The sequence below is a fragment of the Odocoileus virginianus genome, chromosome 5, assembly GCF_023699985.2.
Source record: "Odocoileus virginianus isolate 20LAN1187 ecotype Illinois chromosome 5, Ovbor_1.2, whole genome shotgun sequence".
In the NCBI taxonomy this organism is placed as follows: Eukaryota; Metazoa; Chordata; class Mammalia; order Artiodactyla; family Cervidae; genus Odocoileus; species Odocoileus virginianus.
In genome coordinates this window covers 78,645,667-78,669,103 of record NC_069678.1, presented here as the reverse complement: position 1 = coordinate 78,669,103, position 23,437 = coordinate 78,645,667, and the positions used below count along the sequence as shown (strand labels likewise).

At 53.6% G+C, this 23,437-nt stretch overlaps 1 protein-coding gene across 1 annotated transcript; it reads left to right on the top strand.

The window, feature by feature from the left end:
- The first annotated feature begins 1,354 nt into the window (after window positions 1-1,354).
- Window positions 1,355-22,709, top strand: SLC5A9 (solute carrier family 5 member 9). The gene is made up of 14 exons (XM_020869681.2): window positions 1,355-1,545; window positions 3,936-4,007; window positions 6,836-6,940; window positions 7,244-7,408; window positions 8,545-8,650; window positions 9,450-9,530; window positions 9,839-10,044; window positions 10,235-10,370; window positions 10,987-11,094; window positions 14,034-14,184; window positions 15,699-15,867; window positions 17,402-17,617; window positions 20,429-20,588; window positions 21,154-22,709. The coding sequence occupies exons 1-14, from the start codon at window positions 1,384-1,386 to the stop codon at window positions 21,360-21,362; spliced, it is 2,046 nt and encodes a 681-aa protein (XP_020725340.2). The 5' UTR covers window positions 1,355-1,383; the 3' UTR covers window positions 21,363-22,709.
- The last annotated feature ends 728 nt before the right edge of the window (window positions 22,710-23,437 follow it).

The following is a 23,437-nucleotide window of genomic DNA, read 5'->3' as shown; positions in this document are numbered from 1 at the left end:
ATGCGGTGGCCTGTCCCTGAGCTCAGCATGGCCTATGCCTGATGTTCTGAGCCAGGGGTCCAAGGAGCTAGGAGGAGAAGTGTCCCAGGAGCTATGTTTCACTTCCCTTTCTCCAAAAGGGGAGAGAAGAGGGCCTGGCCCTCTACATCTGGCCTGGAATCCTCACAGGGTGCTGGGTTGGGTGTGGATGGCAGTGAACAGGGCCCCCTGCTCCTCTGGCCTAGACCCCGGACTCCTGAGTGTGCAACCAAATGCAGAGCAGATGCCCCCAATACTGAAATGTCCCAAATTTAGCAACTTTCAAAGGGCAGTATGGGCACACCCGTGTGCCTGGTGCCTGGGCCCCTTGGGGGTTCCTGTCCATTTCTTGGTGTGGCCCCCCCGGCCCGCCCAAGAGCGGGCAATGACTCAGGGTTTGCAGAGGCTCTCGGGAGCGCATCTCAAACTCAGTAGCAATGTGAGGGCTCCCTGAGGAGGACACCAGGCTCAGAGCCACTGAGCAGCCTGCCCACGGTCAGCCTGCTCTTGGAGACGTGCAGCTGGAACTTAAAAGCAGGCTGCGCAGGCCAGGCCTGGCCTGAGCCCCTGTCCCCTGACTCCATGTCTCAGGGCACCTGCATCTTTCCCTGGGCCTGGGGGCGTGGCCCTCTGTCCTGTCCAGGAGCACTCCTTTGTCACAGCACAGGGCAGGAGTGCAGACGCAGCAGGTGTGAATCCTAGCCTTGCTCTGTAGCTTGGAGGAAACCATGTCTCTGCCCAGGCCTGTTTCCTATATCCTGAAAAAAGGAAAATGACACCTGGGTGTGTTGGAGGTAGGAGCACATGACACGGTAGACCCTTTGCAAGGGTCACAGCGGACCCCCCTTCTCCCTGCGTCTCTTCCTCTGGGCATAAGGAATGTGTATGGATCTGACCATTAAGACACCCCAACTCCAGGCTCAGCTTCACCTTTATTTCTGGGGTCCCTTTCCCTTCCTGGGCCTCTGTTCCCTGTCCACACAAGCATGACCTTGAGCATTTTGATTCTGAAGTCTCCCCCCAACCCCCTGACCAGTTCAGGTGGCCAGGACCCTGCTCTTTTCCTCCTGTTTTTCCTCCTACTCCCGCTCCTCTCAGGGGTGGAAGTGTGTGTGTGTGTGTGCATGCACGTGTGTGTGTGTGGGTGTGTGCGTGTGTGTGTGTGTGTGTGTGTGTTGCAGGGAATGGGAGAGGCCTGGCTGGCAGTTAGGAGAAAGGGGCGGGAGTATCAGGACTTTATGTGCCAGTGGGGCTCAGGCAGGGATGGCTCAGCGGCCAATGGTGCTCGGGCCTGTTTAATCATTACAGGAAAGGAATGAAGCCAGGAGCACCTCAAAGTCCAGTCTGGTTGTGACTGACTAGCAGATGAGCATGAAGCTGGCAGCAATGGGGCCTGGAGCTTCAGGAAGTGGGGTCAGCACTGCGACTATTCCACGCTCAGCGCCGGGTCCCGGAGTCAGCCTGAACGCCTATGATATCGCTGTCCTAGTCATCTACTTTGTCTTCGTCATCGGAGTAGGGGTCTGGGTGAGTAGCCTGGAGGTTGGAGGTTGGCAGGGGAGGCAGAGACCGGCTCTCATCTGCGTCCGGTCGTGGACCTGGGGGCAGGGGTGGGCAGAAAGCAGGCATGTCTGGGAAGCACAGGCACCACTGCAGAAGGGCTTTAATGGAGGATCACCCTCTCAACCCCTCCATTGAGAGATGGGCAACTGAGGCCCAGAGAGGGCTGACTTGTCTGAGCTCACACAGTGAACCCGAAGCAGGCCAGGCCTGAACCCCAGTCTCTGGACTCGCTGTCTCTGTGCATCTGATGCCTTTGACCCCACGCACACTTGGCCCCCTGAGTCCCATTCCTGCCGTCTTCCTCATGCCAGGATCCCCAACTCTGAGAGTGCTTGACTCCTGACCCTGCCACGCCCTCCACTGGACAGCATCTTGGTGTGGAGCTGAGCTTTCTAAAAGAGTTGGGGCAAGTGTGCTCATGGGAAGGGAGTCAGGCGGTTCCCAGTGGGTTCTGGTCTCCAGTGTTCACCAGAGCCTCGGTGCCACGAATGGGGGCCAGGCTTGGAGGACTGGGAGCCCTGAGTTCAGATGCCAACTCCAACGGTTAGGGCAGCGTGGCCCTGGGAATATACTACAGAGCCTTAGTTTTCTCACTCAGACAATGAGAATAAAAAGGACTACTTGGTTTAGGAACATGACACAGATCTGGTACAGTGCCCAACACACAGCCTGCAGCAATAAATGACCCCTATTGTCTCCGCAGCAATTGAGGGAAATGCCAGCACCTTTAGACTCCACTGTGAGACCGAGAGGGATCTGAGTCCCATCTGGTCACTTACGAGGCTGTGGCAAGGCCAAGAACCCTCTCTGGGCCTCAGTCTCCTCATCTGTAAAGTGGGACAAGCAGTCCCTACTTCCCAAGGTGTGTGAGGAAGAATGGGGCAAACAGGCTCACTGGCTCTCAGGAGACCATGGTTGTGAGAATCACCAGCTCCTCTCCTTCATGACTTTGGACAAATTGCTTCCCATTTGGGGACCCCAATTTCCTCATCTGTAGTGTAAATTCTTCCTGTTCATCTATCCTTCCCGAGGACCATGGGTGACACCGAAAGTCCAAGAAAAGGCTTGACAAGGCCCTGCACAGCAGTCCTGCCCTACTGAGTAATATATGCCTTTCTCTCAAGGGAACAGATGCTTCTTTCAATTTCCCTTCTTTCTTCCAGTCCTCAGGCATTTCTGATGTCTGTAGACCCAACCAGACATTTACTATCTTCAGCATCTTAATTTATTTAGTCACTAAGTCATGTCTGACTCTTTGTGACCCCATGGACTTCAGTACGCCAGGCTTCCCTGTCCTTAACTATCTCCCAGAGTTTGCTCAAACTCACGTCCGTTGAGTCAGTGATGCTATCTAATCATCTCATCCTCTGCCATCCCCTTTTCTTCCTGCCTTCAATCCTTCCCAGCACCAGGGTCTTTTCTAATGAGTCGGCTCTTCCCATCAGGTGGCCAAAGTATTGGAGTTTCACATCAGTCCTTCCAATGAATATTCAGGGTTGATTTCCTTTAGGATGGACTGGTTTGATCTCCTTGTAGTCCAAGGGACTCTCAAGAGTCTTCTCCAGCACCACAATTCGAAAGTATGAATTCTTTATAGTCCAAGTCTCGCATCTTAATAATGGCTTTAACTTTATCCCCCCTACCCTCTACCTTGTCTCACTTTCTGCATTCTGAGAGAAAGTTCTTTCATTCCTCACTCCCTTTCAGTCCTCAGAGTAATTCTTCAAAAAGGCAGCCACTGACCCCCTCCTGGTGCAGGACAGGGTTTGCTCCAGGGTCCTGGGTGGGCCTCAGTGATGTGATCTGACTTGAGGCAGGGGCAGGAGAAATCCCCCATTCCTGCCCCTGGCAGAGCCCTGCCTCTGTCTGGGGACCAAGTTTTTTGCGTCCTCCCAGCCCCCAGGATGGGAGTCTGGCTGGGTGGAGGGAGCAGGGTGGTCTCCCCATCATGGTAGCCTGAGGATGAGATCCCAACTCACTTCCTGAAGCAATATTTGGATGGGGTGGAGGGCAGGATAGTGCCCAAGAGGACATGCCAGTAATCTGGTCACAGGCACAGTGCTGTGCATTCAGTGGGGCACTTCACACACCCCGCCCCACCTCCAACTCAGCACCGCCCCCATTAGCTCCTTTGCTCTTTGCACCAGTCCTGGCGGGTGATGTGATGAGCAAGGGGGCCCAGAGAGAGCAGCTGACCCCACAAAAACCCCATAGCTTAAAGATGGTGAAACCTCCAGCCTCGGTTCCCACCCCATGTCCCCACAGTGCCAGCAACCACAGGGCAGGGAATCCGGGGCAGAGTGCTGAGCCTGGGGAAGCTCGGGATTTCCTCACTCTTGCTGTTTCCTTTCCAGTCGTCCATTCGTGCGAGCCGAGGGACCATTGGCGGCTACTTCCTGGCGGGGAGGTCCATGAGCTGGTGGCCAGTGAGTTCAGCTTCCTCCTTCCCCTCCCCCCACCTCCCAGTCCCACCGCATCTTCTCCCACCTGGACCAAGGCTACAGCCTCCGAGGGGTTTCCTGGCTCTGGACTCCTTCCCTCTGGTCCAGAGACACCTGGCATCCTGAGAGAGGTTGCAAACGCACCACTGGGACCCGCATCCACTGGGTGCCTCCTAAGTGTGGGTCCCGGGCAGGACGCTGGACCTACAGAGCCCACCCAGAGTGTTCCCATTCCAGTGGGGCTCAGAGCTGAGCCAGGAAGACAGACTCAAAAAACCTGATGGCTGCTCAGCCGGAGGGGAGCATGGGGCCTGTGATAGCGTGGAGGAGGCCTCTATCCTCCGGACAGTGGAAGTGGGCTTAGGAAAGATTTTCTTGGGAAAGTGACACATAAATACTGCAGTTCAGGGAAGGAAATCCTAGAAGTAAAATTCCACCATCCTGAGGCCTTTGTGAAGACCAGGCCCTCCCATCAGGCCCCCCCCACTTGCTTCTCTTGGTCCTCCAGGCTGGTTTCCTCTTCCTGAAATAAGATGGAGGGAGTTGAGCCCTGCCTCAAAACTAACAGTGGAGAAGTCAGCCCCTGGGGACCACTGAAGCTGGGCAGATGCCCGGGCATGCCTGATGCATGGCACGTGTGTGCGTGGACTCACACACACCCACACACTCAAACCCCTGTCTTGATTCTCACCAGCTTCCCAACCCAAAGAGTGGCCTCAGACTCACCAAAGAACAGAGGAACCCAGGAGGCCCACAGGGCTTTCTGGAAGGTTCAGTGTCTGGGACAAGGAGAGGTGCAGGCAGGAGTATGACAGAATCCCCAGGGGTGTGGGGGCTGTGTGCCTGGCAGCCCACAGGGACAGGGGCAGGGTCCCTGGTGCTGCCAGCACCCCCTCACCAGAATAAAGAGAACCCCTTGGGGCCGTTCTGCTCAGCTTGTGCCCCCACCCCCAACCCTAAATTGCAGCCCTGGAAGCGAGTCTGTGAGAAGGACAGAAGAGGACTGTCACGTCTCCTCTGGTCCACTCAGGAGGGTGAGCAGGGGCTGGCCTGGATGTTCAGTCCTGCGGAGAACAGAGCTCTGGGGTGTGGGGAAAGCCAAGGCTTTGGAGCAGGACAGGGTGCCCCAAAGATGGAAGTGGAGCCAGGTCTGGGAATGTGCGTGCCGTGGGAAAGAGGATGTGGGGCTCCCTCCTTGGGGAACAGGGCTGGAGCTGAGCCAACTGCACGGAGAGCAGCTTCAGTCTGAGTCTGGGGCGGAACCAGCCGTGGATGGGGACTGTTGGTCCCTCTGCCCCGCTGGAGTGTGTGTTTCTGGTGTCTGTGATGATTGGCCAACAACTAGCCCGCTTCCCTACTCAGCCAGTCCCGAGAGGTGCCTGGTTCCCCTCCCTGTGTCCTGAGAGCAGTGTGGCTGTGTGTTAAGGGCAGAGGGGGCAGCAGCATCCTTGTCTCGGAGGGGCCATGCGGGTCCCCTGCTGACCTTGTGGGTGTCTCTTTGAGTGATGAGTTAGGAGCCCTGGGCAGGGTGGAGGTGAGACACCTCGCTGCCCCGAGAGCAGCCTGGGGAGCCTCTTCCTCCAAAGTGGAAGGCCCAGTGCTCTGTGCTCTGGCCGGCAGTCCAGCCCAGCCACAGCATCCCAGGACCCCCAGGCAGGGGGGGTGGGTACGTGTGGGCAGCAGGGTGGCTCAAAGTCCTCAGCTAGGTCAGATGGGTCAATATCCTTGTGCCTTTCCATGGCTGCTTCCTCTCTGAATGTCTCAGTGCTTTCCCTTCTCACTTCCTGCTGCCCAGCGCCGCGATTTTATTAAGGCGACACAGGCTCCAAGACTGGCTCTTCCCCTCCAGCCCGCAGCCCCTTCTCTTACCAGTAATGATCCTGTCTGAAAGATAACACTGACAAATGCTTACTAACTGCCTGACACCCATCAAGCAGTGGTTACTGGAGCAGATGGCCAGGGTCAAAATCCTCATTCTGTCACTGATTAGTTCTGGAACTTGAGCAAGTTGTTTCCCTGTGCCTCAGTCTCCCCAAGAACAATGGGGATGATAACAGAACCCTCCTCCTGGGGTTGTCATGAGGAGTCAGTGAGTTGTTGTATTTAGAACAGAACTTGGTACTTGGCAATGCAGCTGGTGTACAGACAGCTATGACTGTCATCATTATCGGTCTAACAGCATTGCCTCGGAGTAGTTAGCTGCCTCCAGGAGAAAAATTAACTCAGGGGCTGGCCCCCGTGGCTCCTCCCCTGAGGAGGAGGAGCCTGGCCCTCCCCTGGAGTCTGCAGGAAAGGGGTGGCAGAGGGCCTCCCCCATCCCTCTCATGGGGGACTCTCCTCCCGTTAGCCTTCTTCTCTCCGGAGGCCCTTAGACCCATGGCCCCAGAGCAGAGCTTCATGCTCCTTAATGGACCTTGCTTTCCATGTCTTTTCTTCTTTCCCACTTGGCCTCTCAGTCCCTCGGTGTTCTGGAGGCAGTGACTTCATTTCTCCTAACATTAACTCCTTCCTCTGTAAAGTGGAAAGATTAGTACCCATCCCTCCAAATGCTTGTGGAGATTAAGTGTTTTAATGCATACAAAATGCCCAGTACAATGCCTGACATACAGTAAGTGCCTAATACATGTCTGTTCTGTTCAGCCTCCTCATTGCTCCCCCATTTTCTCTCCTCCCTCTGATCTCACATTTATGAGTTCAGGTTCTGCTCTCTCTGCCTCCATCCCAAAAATCCTGGGATGGAGTCATAGTCCTGACTCCAAATTGATTCAGATAAAAACTGACCTCTGACCCTTGACCTCTCTTGTGCCTTGCAGATCGGAGCATCTCTGATGTCCAGCAATGTGGGCAGTGGCTTGTTCATCGGCCTGGCTGGGACGGGGGCTGCTGGAGGCCTTGCTGTGGGTGGCTTTGAGTGGAATGTAAGGAAGCTGGCCTGGAAGATTCTCAGGGATAGAGGGGGTCTTAACCTTCTCTACCCTACCCTGTCCCTGACCTTAGTGCTAAGAGAAACCTCAAAGGTGCTTGGGGAGGCTGCATGGTAAATGGAGAACCCATTTTACAGATAAGGAAACCAAGACCTGATGGGCCTCATCAGAGGTCACACAGGACTGAAATCAGGCCCCTGGTCCCTTACTTCCCCGCCCAGGGCTCTCCTCTGCATGGACCACACCTCCTCCATCCGCATTTAGAACATGGATCCATTTTTCTCCCCATTCTCCCAGGCAACCTGGCTGCTTCTGGCCCTTGGCTGGATCTTTGTCCCCGTGTACATTGCAGCCGGTGTGGTCACAATGCCTCAGTACCTGAAGAAGCGATTTGGGGGCCAGAGGATCCAGGTGTACATGTCTGTCCTTTCTCTCATCCTTTACATCTTCACCAAGATTTCAGTGAGTACCTGTTCCCAAGTGGCCATTTCTTGTCTCTGAAGATGTGTAGTAGAGGGCACAGCACATTGTTGTTGTTTGTATGTATGGATGGATGGATAAATTGATAAATGGATAAATGGATGGATGGATGGATAAATGAATAGATGGGTGGATGGATGCCTAGATGGATAGAGGAAGGATAATAGACATGGAGGATGAATTCACACCCCTTTATCACATGCTCCCCCCACAGCAGCAGAGTAATTAGAGATGGACAATAAATGTTTGTTGAGTGAATAACAGTTGCTCTATCCAAAGAAATCACAATTTCAAGTTCATTCACTCATTTATCTTCCCATTAGTCTTCATTCAGCGCTGAGAATGTTGCCATTAAAAGGGATATATTCCTCCTCGATTGATGTAAACTCAGAAGACAAACTCAGGTCAAACGATTGGCAGAGGTCCGCACAGAGCACCAGCTCTGGGGCTGAAGCAATGTTTGGGTCCCGAGGCCCATTCCAGGCCTCCTGCAGCCCCTGTCGTGGATCACAAAACACTCAGGGAAAGGGACCAGCAAGCATGCGCTGGGTCATGGCTGGAAAAAATACAGCCTCTTTTCCACCAATGCTTGTAAGCAACCCTAAATCAGCTCCGGCCAAGTCTGTGACCCCAAGTCCTCCAGTAAAGCCCAGCACGTGGGTAACCAGGATCTGTGTCATCTGCACTGGGGCTCCGGCTCTGTCAGGTCACCTGGGGCCCCCATCAGGTCCGAGTGGGCTGGTGCTCTTTCAGGGAGCAGTTGGAGACCCTCTGGGTTCCCACCCTCTCCCCCAGGGGCCTCCTCCTCCTGACCCCCACTCCTGCCTCACTTCCTCAGCATGCTCCTCCATCCTTCACCACCCGCACACGCCGCTGGGAGTGCAGCTGGATCGCAGGGCTCTCGGGCTCAGAACTGTGCACTCCCCTGCTCTGCAATCCCCATGGCCCCTCAGTGTCCACAGGCCAAGCCCGTCCTCCCGAGCACGTCACTTAGGCTCATCCTCACTGTGCTCTGAGGGCCGACGGCACGGGGCATCACTGAGCAGGAAGGAGACATTCCCCAGTGGCCACACAGAGGGCCTCGGGTGACCTGGGCTCCTGGGCCCCTGTCCCTGCAGACTGACATCTTCTCTGGAGCCCTGTTCATCCAGATGGCCTTGGGCTGGAACCTTTACCTCTCCACGGTGACCCTGCTGGTGGTGACGGCCGTCTACACCATCACAGGTAGGGCCGGGGGAGGTCACGTCGGGTGCAGGTGCTGGGAACAGAGACAGGGAGAGGTGGAAGGGGAAGCTCCGGGCAGCAGGGGCACAGAGGTCCAGGGAGGGATGGTGTGAAAACTGACCGGGAGAGTGAGAAAGAGAAGGAGGAGGAGGAAGGAGAGAGGCAGGCAAAGATGCAGAATCAGAGGAAAAGATGGAAAGACACAGTGCCTCAGAGAAAAGGGGAGTCAGAAAGGGAAGAAAAGGAGGAAGCAGAGCCGGCCCGAGAGAGCCAGGGAAGGAGAGACACTCAGAGACAGAGAGAAAGATGGACAGCAGGGAACTGGGTGATGAATGGGGGACTGTCACCGGGCCGGAGTCACCACAGGCTGCTCCAGACAACGGCCACAAGCCTGCCTTCTCCTGTCTCCTCCAGAGCCCCTCACAGGCCTGAATGCCCAAGACGTGGGCTCAGGCAGACTTACTGCTGGCTAAGGTGTGGGGGAGTTTAAATGGGCGCTGGGGTGGGGAGGAAGGAAGGAAGGCCTCCTGGGGGAGCTAATAGCGCACCCAAGGACGGGGCTTGGTGTATCACAAAAGCACAGCAGACAGAAAGAGCAAGACCGGAGGGCCTGTGGCCATGACCAGCCTCACCTGCGGGCGGACTGGAGGAACGCGAGGGGCGGGGAAGTCAGAGGGCAGAGTCCACTGGCTGAGAGCTCCGTGTGTTCTCTGGTCTCCCCAGTGTGGCCGAGCACAGGGCGGGCACCCCGAGAGGAAGGCCCCGCTGGTGCTGACGCGCCCTCTCCTTGGGTCCCCAGGGGGCCTCACGGCCGTGATCTACACAGACACTCTTCAGACCGTGATCATGGTCGGGGGAGCCCTGGTCCTCATGTTTCTGGGTAAGGAAGAGGCCTGAGTACATCCCTCCCCGCCAACTCCTCTCTGATCCGGCTCTGGCTGTCACATCTGTGGCCTACAGAGCACAGAGCCATTCTCCACTCCAGGCAGGCTCCCAAAGAACAGGATTCTCCCTCCACCAAACCAGGGCTCTTGAGCTTGAGCCCCACTCCCCTCTCACCCCCATGTTCCATAAGAGTTCCAAGCTCAGGGATCCCACACAGGACTGGAATTCTTGGGGGTGGGGGGGGTAGGTGACAAGCCCAGTGGGGCCCAGGGCTGTTTCATTCACTGAGGTCTCTCCTTGCAGGCTTTCAGGAGGTGGGCTGGTACCCAGGCCTGGAGGAGCGGTACAGGCAGGCTATCCCTAACGTCACAGTCCCCAACACCACCTGTCACCTCCCCCGGCCCGACGCCTTCCACATGCTCCGGGACCCTGTGAGCGGGGACCTCCCCTGGCCAGGCCTCATGTTCGGGCTCACGGTGCTGGCCACGTGGTGTTGGTGCACGGACCAGGTGATGCCCTTATCACGCTTGGCCCAGCTCGCCACCAACCGGGAGGGCCCCTGTGGGTGCCGATGCACAGAGGGCTGGGACTGGCTCAGGGATGGGTGTGGGGCACAGTCAGAGACCACACCAGGGCTCACCAGGGCCGAGCAGAGCCTGAGCCGGCCCAGGTGGCATGCCTGCCCCGACGCCTTTTCAGGTCATCGTGCAGAGGTCTCTCTCTGCCAAGAGTCTGTCCCATGCCAAGGGGGGCTCCGTGCTGGGGGGCTACCTGAAGATCCTGCCCATGTTCTTCATCGTCATGCCTGGCATGATCAGCCGGGCCCTGTACCCAGGTAAGAGTCAGTCCCACTCTGGGCAATATTGGACCAGAGCAGGGACCACACACACTGTTTCTATTAAGAACACATAGTAAATATGTTAGGCTTTGTGGGTCTGACCTACAGTATGTATCTCATTAGAAGAACCTTGTATCTGAATGTCATTTTAAAGTCCAGTTTTCTCTTTATAGTTCAGTTCAGTTCAGTCGCTCAGTCGTGTCCGACTCTTTGCGACCCCATGAATCGCAGCACGCCAGGCCTCCCTGTCCATCACAAACTCCCGGAGTTTACTCAAACTCATGCCCATTGAGTCGGTGGTGCCATCCAGCTATCTGAGGCACTCATGGTGCTTTGTAAGGATATCTACTTAACGATATTTACTATTCGTTAAAATAAAAGGTCTAAAATATAAAGGAGTCTATCAGGATTTGCAGGGTAGTATGTGGTTGAGAAATTTACCAGATACCAATAAACCACAAGACCCAGTATCAGCCTATCCTTGGACCCTCTAGACACTGGCCCCTGCCAGAATCACCAATGAACATTTTTTTCTATAGGGTCAGAAAGCACATATTGAGCCAACCCGAGAAGGCATGGGATAATTTGGGTCTAACTACCATCACTTCTTCAGATGAGGTGGGCTGCGTGGACCCTGACGTCTGCCAAGCGATCTGTGGGGCACGTGTGGGATGTTCCAACATCGCCTACCCCAAGCTGGTCATGGCTCTCATGCCTGTGGGTAAGTCCATCTCCCTCGCAGCATGCTTCACACAAGCTTTCCAACAAAATCCAGAACCCACTATCCAGGATAAATTGATTGCATTAAGGAAGCACATGGATGGGAAGAGAAAATGGGAACATTTACCTTCGCACCCCACTTCCGAATACACACACACACACACGTTTTCACAGGCATCCGTAGGGCACTGCTCTGCCCTGGCTCTGGAGAGGAAGGGATAAAAGGCAGGACTCTGTGCTGTCTCCAGGGTAGAAGGCGCGATACAATGTGACCAGTCTGAGGACACAGCGGGGAAGAGGGACCCATGGGAGGCACCTGACCCACTTTGGGGGAATATGAAGGAAGGGTTTCCAGAGGAGAGGAAATAGAGCTTAGTCCCAGGGGACACCTTAGGCAGACAAGGGGGAGGGGTGTGGGAAATGTCATTCTGGGGAGGAGGGCCGCATGTACAAAGGCCCAGGGTTGAGAGGGAGCGTGAAACCTGAACTGAAAATTGCCAGGGTGGACTCAGATGCAGCAGGAGTGAAGACCACCTTTGTGGGGAGGACATGGTGGCCACACCCCACTGTGTAGCATGGCCTTTACTCTGAGGGCAGTGGAGGGTCACTGGGGTTTCAGGCTGGCATGCATGATTAGGGGCTTCCCTAGTAGCTCAGACGGTAAAGCATCTGCCTGCAGTGCAGGAGACCTGGGTTCAATCCCTGGGTCAGGAAGATCCCATGGAGAAGGAAATGGCAACCACTCCAGTATTCTTGCCTGGAGAATTCCATGGACAGAGGAGCCTGGCGGGCTATAGTCCATGGAGTCGCAAAGAGTCAGACATAACTGAGTGATTAATACACACACACGCATGAGCAGATGTGTGCTTAGAAGGATCACTCTACATGGAGGGTTCAGCTTAGGTGGAGGCAGGGAGATGATTACTGAGGGATTTCCAGTGGTCCAGGTTGTGATGGTGGCTTGGCTAGGGTCAGTGGATTTAGGGATAGACAGGAAGGGTTTAGATGATATTTGTGAGACAGAATTGACTCTATGACTGATTGCATTTGAGGGACAAGAAAGACAGAGATCCAGAGAGGGCTCGCAGGTCTTGAGTTTATAGTAATACTGAGACTGGGGACACAGGGGAAAAAAGCAGGTTTATGGAGGAAAGTTGAGTTATTCCCTCCCTCCAGTAGAAGCAGTGAAGGTAAAATGAATCAAAGAAATAGTGGAGATGGGATGGAGGCCCAGCTATGATGGAGCAGACGCAGAGGGAAGAAGGTAGAGGAAGAGGTCTGGGATAACTTGGCGGTGTCCGGTTAGAGATCAGAAATTTATCATTAACCAAGAGAAGAAGCAGGGGCCCCAGAGGAGATGCTGTCCTAGATCTGGGACACCTTGAGCCTTCTAGGGAGGCAAGCAGGGGGTGGTTAAATATTTGGACTGAGGGGAAGGAGGACTAAGGTGGATCTGGCCAGAGAGTCTTGTTTCTAGACACTTCCTCATCAGAATCATACAGACCAGATATCAGCAGGTCCCACCCTCCCTTGTTACAGGTGTAAAACAGGCCCAGAAAGGATCAGGACTGGGCCAAAGTTAGTTGGCCCAGTCACACAGCTAGTTACTTGCAGAATCAGGAAAGAAACCCACAGCTTCTGACTGTGGGAAACCGTAAGGAGGTTTCTAAAAAAACTAAAAGTAGAACTACCATAAGACCCCACAATTCCACTCCTGGGTATATACTCCAAAAAGCTAAAAATACTAATTCTAAAAGATATATGCACTCCATTGTTCATAGTAGCACTAGTTATAATTGCCAAGATAAGGAAGAAGCTAAATGCCCATCAACAGATGAATGGATATAGATGGTATGCACACACACACAGACACACACAGATGGAATACTACTCAGCCATAAGAAAGAAAAAAGTTTTGCTATTTACAGCACCATGGATGAACTCGGAGGGCATTATACTAAGTGAAATAAGTCAGAGAGAGAAAGACAAATATGGTATATTATCACTTGTATGTGGAATCTAAAAAAACAAACTAGTGAACATAACAAAAAAGAAGCAGATTCATAGATACAGATAAGGAACAAGTGGTTCCTGGGAACAAGGAACCCCGGGGTGGAGAAGTAAAAGATGCAAATTACCAGGGATTCTCCAGGCAAGAACACTGGAGTGGGTTGCCATTTCCTTCTCCAAAGCATGAAAAGTGAAAGTGAAGTCGCTCGGTCGTGTCCGACCCTTTGCGACCCCATGGACTGCAGCCTACCAGGCTCCTCCATCCATGGGATTTTCCGGGCGAGAGTACTGGAGTAGGGTGCCGTTGCCTTCTCTGTACTGGGTATAAGATAGGCTCAAAGATGCATTGTACAACACAGGGAATATGACCAACATTTTTTAGTAACTGTAAAAAGGAAAGTAACCTTTAAAATTTGCATTACAAATTAAAATAAATAAAATAAAAACATTTAAAAAGCTCAGAGCTTTCTGCTGCCCAGGCTGGGGCTTTAGCCTGGCACCATAGTGTCCATGATAAAGGTACAAAACACTGAAAAAAAACTCAATAATTAATAATCACCCTTCTCCCAACCAGGGCCCACTAACCAAGTGTCTACAGGTTTAAAATCCAGATTGAGATGGCCAAGCTGACAAGAACCTTAAAGGTCACCTGGTCCCACATCCTTTAACATGCAGATGAGGAAACTGAGGCTCAGGGAGGGCAGATGACTTGGCCATGGCCACAGAGGAAGGCAGAGGCAAAGGGTGGCTGGAACCAGCCTCTAGTTCTATGAGTTTCCTGGGTTCCTGGATGGGCACCTCATTCAACACCTCCACCATACCTTCCCCTCCTCTGAGCTCCTGACTCTGCTGGACGCTGGCAGTCTCTATAGCTCCTGGCAGATCAGCCTTCACGGGCCAGCTGTCCACAGACACCTCATCTCTCCCCAGGTCTGCGGGGCCTGATGACCGCGGTGATCATGGCCGCCCTCATGAGCTCACTCACCTCCATCTTCAGCAGCAGCAGCACCCTGTTCGCCATTGACGTGTGGCAGCGCTTCCGCAGGAACGCAACAGAGCAGGAGCTGATGGTGGTGGGCAGGTGCGTGGGCCCGTCCTTCCTGGCTCCTCTCCCCGTAGGCAGACACCTTTCCCCCTTTGCTCCCTGCCCTGGGTGAGCCCAAGCAGATGTGGCTGGTTCTGGGCCCTGCCCCGGCAGTCAGAGCATCTGGGTCCTGTGCCACCTTTCTCTCCGACATCAGGGAAGTCCTTCCCCAACTCTGGACCATTCTCCCTCCAGATAAGGAGGAAAAAAAGTCTCTTCCCTGCCTGCTTGTTCAATTTTATCTTGGAACTGACCAAGAGGGTAAATGAGAGAAGCTGACAAAGCATTTAATCAATGAAAGATGAACTGTATTGATGAGGAGTTAGCAAGCAGCTCACCCCCAGTGTCTTCCAGACCAGCTCTGGCTGTCACCCCAGGATACCAGAAAGACTACTCATTCACTCCATCAGACTCACTCTCAGCAGGCATCCTGCATCATACTTTTGTGCTGGGGACGCAGGGGTGATTTACATGGTCCTGCCCTGAGGGTGCACACAGTTTAAGAGAAAGGCAGAAACACAGGTAATGCAGTGAGGGACGTGGGTGGATGGAGATATTCATAGAAAGTTTGTCTCCAAAGGATGCAGAGCTTTGAACACTCGGCTGAAAATCTTGAACCTTATTTCATAGGCATTCATTTTATGCTTTTCAAGACATAACTTGGTGGCTATTTTTACTTTTTCTCTCTAGGTTGGGGATTTATAGTTTACATAAAGTTAAGAGGACCTTTCTGAAATCTTTGCTTCATAATTTAAGCTTCTATAACTCAAGTTTCTGAATGTTCATTCTCCCTTTTGGTAGATGGTACTTGAGTTTAGATAACTTACTCTTGTCCATCTCCTTACCTTTGCCCTCACTGTTTCTTCCTTTATGATGCCTTCTGCCCGTGGCTGCCTAAGGGACCCCTAATGCCCACTCATCTGTGCACCCCCAGCTCTACGCCCAGGAACTGACCATTGAAGGATCTGAGTGCAGAACAGATTGTACAAATGGGAGGAGGATGAGAGCGAAGTGAATGGCAGGAAGGCCATTAGGTAGCTGCTGCTCTACTGGGGCCAGAAAGAGAATGGGAGGGAAAGACGAGGAGAAGACAGAATCCTTTGATCTCTGCCCACCTGCCAAATTTACAGCAATCAGTGGGGATTGGGCGCCATCTCCTGGCAATATGCATTATTGCACCCAACACACCCAATAACAGTTTTTCAACCAGAGGCTCTTTACTGAGGTGGATGATGAAGGGGAAAGGTAGGATTTCTTCCTGAAAATAGATGGTCCACACACCCCCTTCAAGGGATCTAAAGTTTAAGTTCTAGAGTTTTATTTGGATTCTATAATTCTAATGTTCTGGGATTTTACGAATATAAATGTCTGTAATCTTTGCATGTGGGATACTAGCCTTCCATCAGTCTCTGAGCGAGCATGCGTTCCTCTCCTCTCTCCCTTCCTGGTCCCCAATCACCCCCTGCTGTGCGGCCTGAGCACCCCTCACAGCGTCCTGTGCCCTCCTGCAGAGTGTTCGTGGTCTTCCTGGTCGTCATCAGCATCCTCTGGATCCCCATCATCCAAAGCTCCAACAGCGGGCAGCTCTTCGACTACATCCAGTCTGTCACCAGCTACCTGGCCCCGCCCATCACTGCCCTCTTCCTGCTGGCCATCTTCTGCAAGAGGGTCACAGAGCCTGTGAGTACAGCCGCACACCTGCCTCTCCCAGAACAGCAGAGGGTCAGGAGAGCTACTCGGTCCATGACCTGACTGCCGTCTCCAGGCTTGCAACTCCCCATCCATAGTAACAGGTCAAGATTTATTCATTCACTCCACAAACACTCATCCCATCATGGAGGCTCTGGGGATGCAATGGTTTACAAAGTTCACGTCTGCCACCACTGGGCCAGAGGGAGGAGAGATGATTCAACACGTGGTAATAGCAAAGTAGGATGGCTTCCCAGGTGGTGCTAGCAGTAAGGAATCCACCTGCCAATGCAGGAGACGAAACAGACGCAGATTCAGTCCCTGGGTCGGGAAGATTCTCTGAAGTAGGAAATGGCAACCTGCTCCAGTATTCTTGCCTGGAAAATTCCATGAACAGAGGAGCCTGGCAGGCTACAGCCCATGGGGCCACAAAGAGTCAGACACAACTGAGAAATAAAAACATATACACAAATAGGATGCCTGCTATGGGAGCAAAAAGCAGGAGCGCCTCACCTGTGGGATGCCTGGGAGGGGGTCACAAAGTGACATCTGAGCTGAGAGCTGAAGGATTAATGGGAGAGGAAAGAGTGTTCCAGACAGAAGGGTCAGTGTGTGTAATAGCCCACGGGGACAGGAAGATCTCTAACACTGTAAGGTTCTACATGTCAGCAAATTAACAGCAAAGAGGATGATGAAGCCAAGTGGAGCTTACAGGGGTGCACATGTGCCATTCATGAAGCTGCACTGAAATCGAACAGATGCCAGGAGGGTCACCTTGGTCACTCCCTGGGAGAGCCTGGAAAAGAGAGCCCCAGACCCATTGGCTGTACCTTGGGGGAGGTAAGGAACGCTGTGGACATGACTGCCCAGGGCCATGATGAGGAGACCACAGAGGCCCCTCCTCAGTGCGGACGCTGAGCCCGGCCTCTGCTGGGTCTACTGTTCGCAGAGCTCAAGGCCCCCTGCTGATAACCAGCGTGCACACCGGGACTCAGTTGAGGTCTGGAGGTTTCTATTCATTCCAGAATTTTTGAAACTGGGCCAGCATCTCATATTTTGAAAATAAAAGCCTTCTCACCCTTATACCTGGGAAACAGGTGTAGGTTAGGGTCCAACAGTGCTACAGAGAAGATATGAAATTGAGCTTTCCTTTAAAAAAGGAAGTGCTCTAATTCTGATTTATGATGACAGGAATTTGGGGAGGAAGATCCTGGTTTTCCCCGCTGATTACAAAGATTCCATTCTAGTTGAATATTAAACACCTATCCTTAGTACTTAGTCATTTGCTTATCGCTGCTCGTGAGTGAGGTCGAGTCACTGCTCTGGTCATTGTTCCACCGTGGAGCCTGGTCTGCCTGGTTCTGGAGCCCATGTCCTTTCCAGTACATCACTCTGCCTGCCTTTAGGATAAGACAGCCCCTCAGCATTCACTCAGGCAGGCTTGCACACACTGTGACAACCTGTGGCTTTTAGCTTCCGAGGCTCTCCCACCTGGATCCCACCCTGGCGTGCCCTCTTTCCGCAGGGAGCCTTCTGGGGCCTCCTGTTTGGCCTGGTGGTGGGGCTTCTACGCATGATCCTGGAGTTCTGCTACCCAGCCCCCGCCTGCGGGGAGGAGGACCGCAGGCCGGCAGTGCTCAAGGACTTCCACTACCTGTACTTCGCGCTCCTCCTCTGCGGGCTCACGGCCATCGTCATCCTCACGGTCAGCCTCTGCACAGCTCCCATCCCCGAGGAAAAGGCAAGTGGAGTGCTTGCAGTGAGGGCCCCGTGCTCCCCTTCCCCAGAGCCTGGAATCTCACCACTGACCTTCACTCTACTGGGCTGTGGTCACGGATGTCTTGGGGATGGTGAGCTCCTTGTGCTGTTCATTCCCAAGTGAAAAGTAATTCATTCAACTGGAAAATTACTCAGTGGGCACCTACTCTGGGCCCGGCCCTGTCCTGGGCTTACAAAGATAAACGGTTCCTGCCAGCCACAGTCCATGGGAAGTGGGGGGCGGGGGGAGGAGGAAAGGAAGACCTCATCACCACCAACAGTTACTCTACTAAGAGAAAGCACAGAAGGACCGAGCTCAAAGGGAGCAGTGGAGAGTAGGAGAGGCAGGCACCCCGGGGGAGGGGAAGGGTGCTCTGACAAGGTCACTTGGAGTTGGACCTTGAAGAAACTGGTCTATGAAAAAAGAAACAATCTAGCAGACTAAGAGCTCAGCTGGAAACCCTCAGAGCTCCCATGCTGATGGATTTACCAGTTCTCAGACAGGGATGCTCTGGCTTCTGAAACTTTGTTTTCTTTAGTGTAAAAGGGCATTAGTTCGCTCAGGCTGCCATAACGAAGTACAACATACTGAGTGGCTTCAACCATAGAAATTATTTTCCCGCAGGTCTGCAGGCCAGACGTCAAGGGGTCGACAGGGTTATTTCCTCCGAGGCCTCTCCCCTTGGCTCATAGATGTCCACGTTCCCTCTTCATGTGGGCTTTCCCCTGTGTCTGCCTGCGTCCTGATCTCCTTTCTAAGGACACCAGTCACACTGGATCGGGCTTTACTCATCAGACCTCATTTAACCCTAATCACGTCTTTAAAGAGAGGCTTCCCAGGTGGTGCTAGAGGTAAAGAACCCACCTGCCAGTGCAAGAGACCTAAGGGGCGTGGGTTCGGTCCCAGGGTCAGAAAACCCCCCAGAAGGAGGGCATGACAACCCCCTCCAGTACTCTTGCCTTGGAGAATCCCATGGACAGAGGAGCCTGATGGGCTACAGCTCATGGGGTCACAAAGGGTCAGACACAATTGAAAGGACTTAGCACGCACCTCTTTAAAGAACCTCTCTCCAAATACAGTTACACTGTGAAGTAGGGGGTGATTAAGACTTCAGCATATGAATTTGAGGGGAACAGTATTCTGCCCGTAACAGAGCCCATGTCAAAAGTTGGTCCCTGAAACACTGGGTGGAAATAACTAATAACACTCCTTACCTTTAGAGTTGGCAAAACAATTTATACCTTTGGTGTAATGAAATCCTATAAACAAGCGGCATCTTCACAGATGAGCCAAGAGGTTGACTTCCCCAGGGGACTCACTCCAGAAACGATCTGCCCCCACTCCTTGATCCTGCAGCTTCCCTATTGTCTGCTGTCTCATTCCGCACCGAAATCCTTCCCAGTGAAAACTCTCCTCCCTGGCTCTTGGCTCCTCCAGATAGATACAGTTGTCTCCCTCTCTGAGCCTCAGCAGCAAACGTTGTGAAGAATGGTCTCCATCCCCAGTCTCCACTTCCTTCTCATTTACCTCCCATCCTGCTGCTGGAGTCCCACTGCCCTCTGATGCCGCTCACGCCAAGATGCCCAACAGCCTTGTAACTAAAAATCAACGGCCACTTCCCCATCCTTACATTAAGTGGATCCTGAGAAGAACCAGCTATCACTGCCCACATGCTGCATCCTGGAGACCTCTCTTCTGCTCATTGTATTTTTTTCCTGCCAGCTGACTGCCCCATTGCCATCCTCATGGGGTTTTCCTCCTGCTCCTTAAATATCGTTGTTCCTTGTGTGAGCTGTCATTTCCTCTCTCCCCCGCCTGCTTCCTCAGTCATCATAGCCTGCAGAGCTCAGTCCTTAACCTTGACACTGCTCCCTCCTGGGACCTCTAGCTGCTCCTTTTTTCTTGCTTCACTTGCACAGCTGGCTCTAGGCTGGATCCCATCAGTTCACTCCAGGAGATCTTTCTAAAGCCTAAAACTCAACCTCTTTCCTCTGCCTCTGTCTTCCGTGACTCTCTACTGCCGGCCAGTTTCATTTGGGGTCAGCTCCTCCACCCAACTGCAGAAGTCACTATGTGGGGCATGAAGGAAAGTTACATGGCTCAAAATAGCCTGGAGTTAAAACTTCCCTCTGGGTCCTCCCCACCATTCTATGCAAAACAAAGAACTCTCTCACCTGAAGGAAAAAAAAAAAAAAAAAAAAAAGGATGTTAAGGTTGATTAAGACCACTTCCCAGCCAGTCCAGCCTCTGGCAGATCTCTAGAATTCCTTGCCCCCAGCCGTTTAAGAGATAACTACTAGGAAGAACTTTGGAAAAGAACAGGCCCCCTTAAGACAGTAGATTTCCACATATATGCCTATGTATACTTACTCTTTTCTTGGGTAAGTGCAGTAGCTTGCTCATCTGACTGCTGCCCCTTCTAGCCTCATTAAAGGTGATCTGTTCCTGTAAAGTGCGGTCTATTTCCGAACCTCGCCTTCTCTAACTCCCTTACCCTACAGGGCACGTCTGCCTGTCCCCAGTCTTGCTTCTCCTTGTCTGTGAGTTCAGGGGCCCAGCCTGATCTGCTGAGATTTTGGCCCCTGGCAGGAGGCCTGCATGGAGCAGGTGCAAGGAGTTCAGGTTTTCAAAGGACCGGTGAGTCGGGGCTCAGAGCCCGGCCTCTTCCAGCCGCTAGCTCCTTCCTTGTTCTCCACGAGGCTCTGCCGGCCTCCCAGGAACGGGGTCCTCTCTTCTTACAGCCCGACTGCCCTCCAAAGGCACCTGAGCTGAGACTGTTTGCTTTCCCTCCAGCTGGCTCGCCTGACCTGGTGGACACGGAACCGCCCCCGCTCTGAGCTGGAGAAGCAGCCCCCCGAGAGCACAGCGGGGACGGCGGAGGCGGCCTCTGGGGAGGGCCCCGCAGGGGCCGGAGGAGCAGAGGACCCCAGCCAGGGCCGGGAGCAGCCTGGAGGTAGGCTGAGGGAATACGAGGGCGGAGGAAGCGATGGAGACAGACACCGGGTCATGGTTCCCCGAAGCCCCCATTTGGGGGTTCATTGGGGATGGGGTCCCTAAGGGAATCCTCAAAATATCACCCTCCCCCCTTCCCAGATGACTATTGATATTAAATGAGTAAGGCAGATGGGAGCCGAAATAGTGCCCTCATTACTGAGAAAGTGCAGGTGTAGGATTTGGTTTATATCGCAGGGCAGTGTGCTTCCTAATGCTGAGCCACTGGGTCCTCCGGCGCTGGGATGAGCGGCATTACCCTCACCCCCCAACACGCCGCCCCCGGAGAAGCATCCACGATACAACAGTTAGGGGTTTCAGCGTGATGCCCTAGCTCAGCACCCCGCCGGCAGCTTGCACCCAGGCTCGGCTGACCCCTCCGCCTGCCCCTGCCCCTCCTAAGCGCCTGGCTCTTTTCCCGGGTTTCTCACCATCTCTCTCCCGGCCCTGCTCTCTCATCACCCCCTTTCTCCCACCTGTACTCTGCCGCTCCCCTGCCTCCCTCCCCTCTGACTCCCGTCCCTCAGCCCCACGCAGGTCCTGGGGACAGTGGCTCTGGCGCTGGTTCTGCGGGCTCTCGGGGGCCCCGGAGCAAGCGCTGAGCCCCGCCGAGAAGGCCGCCTTGGAGCAGAAACTGACCAGCATCGCGGAGGAGCCGCTCTGGAGGAGCGTCTGCAACATTAACGCCGTGCTCCTGTTGGCCGTCAATGTCTTCCTCTGGGGCTATTTCGCGTGACTCCGCACGCCTGCCTTCGGCCCAGGCAGGTTCAACACCGCCAGGCCTGGCCGGCTGCAGACAGGCTCTCCCCCCGCCTCGCTGTCCACACGGAACCCTCAGAGGCTGAGACTGCAGCCGGCCCCGACGAGTACCCTGGCCAGGCTGCACCCCGAGGAGTGGAGCCCGAGGCCCGGAGAGGGCGCGTGGTCTGCTCGGGACACACGGCAGGACTCGCACTGGGTCTCGGACTCCAGCTCTCTCCACTCCAGAACCTCTCACTCCTACCTCAAAAACAGTTTTCCCTCCTCTGGTGAGTCTGTTCAGGAACTTTCACTCTACATGTGTCATGAGGTCACAAAAGTGATAAAGAGAAAGAATGGCAAGAAAGTTGCAAAAAATCCTTCGGTGTCTTTGCTCACCCTTACCCTTTCCTTATCCACCTTCTCTCCCCCTTACTCTCTGGCTCCCAATCCCCGCTCATCTATTTCCAGCTGGAACCTCCCCAGGAGGGCCTTACACTCTCATTGGCAGCTCTGTCGACTGGAAGGAGTGAAGGGCCAGGTGGAGGGTAAGCAAGGCGGCAGCTGGCAGTGGGACAGGGAGCTCTTCTTGGCACATTCAGATCTCCTGGTTCCTACTCTCACATCCAAACATGCACCAGGTCTCCTGCCCTTGAGGGACTTGGAGGCCGGCTGGAGAGACAGGGCTTGCTGGAGACAAGAGAGATGAAGCCTGGCTGCTTGGTGCTATGAGTAAGCCTGGCAGAGGGGCAGTGAAGACCACCTAGGTGCCCCTGTAGCTGCGCCTCTGCCCTCTCCCTCTGCCTGCCAGGCATCCAACTGCCCTGGAAAACACCCTGACCTTGCCTGGGTATCCCTCCTCCAGGAAGCTGCCTGATGCCCATAACTGGATCAAAGTCCCATTCCTGCTCCCACACCCTCTGGACCTGCTTCTGTGATAGTGCTGATCACAGTACTGTGAGATTTGCCTCCCAGACCAGACAGTACTCCAAGGGGCGGGGACCAAGTGACTTTGTACCCAGAAAGTAACAGGGGTTGCATTAGTAATAGTAAATGTTGAATTGGTAAGTCTACAAAGTCCTGGCTGGGTGGTGAGCTGGGGAGCTGGGGGTGGGGAAGAGTCTACTTCAGTTGGAGTTTACACTGAGTCTCAGACATCTAGAATGAAACCACCACCCTGTCCCATTGCTGAAGACACCCATGAGAATGTCCCTTCCTTCTTTCGTTTTCGTCTAGGCTGTCCCTACTCTCATGGGACCCATTTTAATGCTGACTTTGATCACTTTATGTTAATCATTCATCATAATTGAATACAAATAAAATTCTTGTTTTGAGGGCTTCAATACCTCTGAGTATATGACTACCTCTTGTAGTGCTGCCTCTACATTTCTGTGCCCATCAACCGTTTCCCGTTCTGGGTCACCTCCCATGTCTATGCTGTCCTTACTGTTCATCAGGACCCTTTCTGGGCACTCAGCCCAGATTTCCTCAAACCATCTACATAAGGCATTTATGTGCAACTGATGATACTGAAGGTTTGGGGACGGGAAGAGCTGTAAGCTACAGAAGCCCAATTTAAAATTAAATATCGAACATCCCCATTTCTCAGAGCTCCTCTTCAGCCTGCTCTGAGAACTCCCGCATGGGTCTCACCAAGTCCAGCCTCCTGCTACTCGCTGTGGTCCCCAGATTCCTCTCCCAGCAGCTTCTCTCATGTATTCCTCTCCTCTTTTCTCTTTCGAGGACCTCTTCCTCAGTTCCCCCTGCCTTTGTGAGTCTCATCTGGACTCCAGACCTATGTGCTTTAACCCATAGATTCATGAGCACACTGTTCACCGTGGTCAGACAGGAGGAAGGGTGGTCTTCCTCCTTCTCTATCTTCCGTGTCTGGTTAATTCCTACTTATTGCTCACATCTCAACATGAAAGTCACATCCCTCCAAAAGGAAGTTGTGTCATCCCAGTCACCATCTCAGCTTGGCCACCTGCATCCCAGAGCAGGTGAGTCCCCAGTATCCAGCATGTAGTCTCATGGTTCCAACTTTACCTTTAAAGAAAGTGTCAGAGTAACATT

Excerpts from the sequence above, each read along its gene's own strand:
- SLC5A9 (XM_020869681.2), top strand. The coding sequence starts at position 1,384 with ATGAGCATGAAGCTGGCAGCAATGGGGCCTGGAGCTTCAGGAAGTGGG. Across the intron at positions 1,546-3,935 it reads TCATCGGAGTAGGGGTCTGG|TCGTCCATTCGTGCGAGCCG; the intron begins GTGAGTAGCCTG and ends TTTCCTTTCCAG. Across the intron at positions 15,868-17,401 it reads GCAAGAGGGTCACAGAGCCT|GGAGCCTTCTGGGGCCTCCT; the intron begins GTGAGTACAGCC and ends CTCTTTCCGCAG.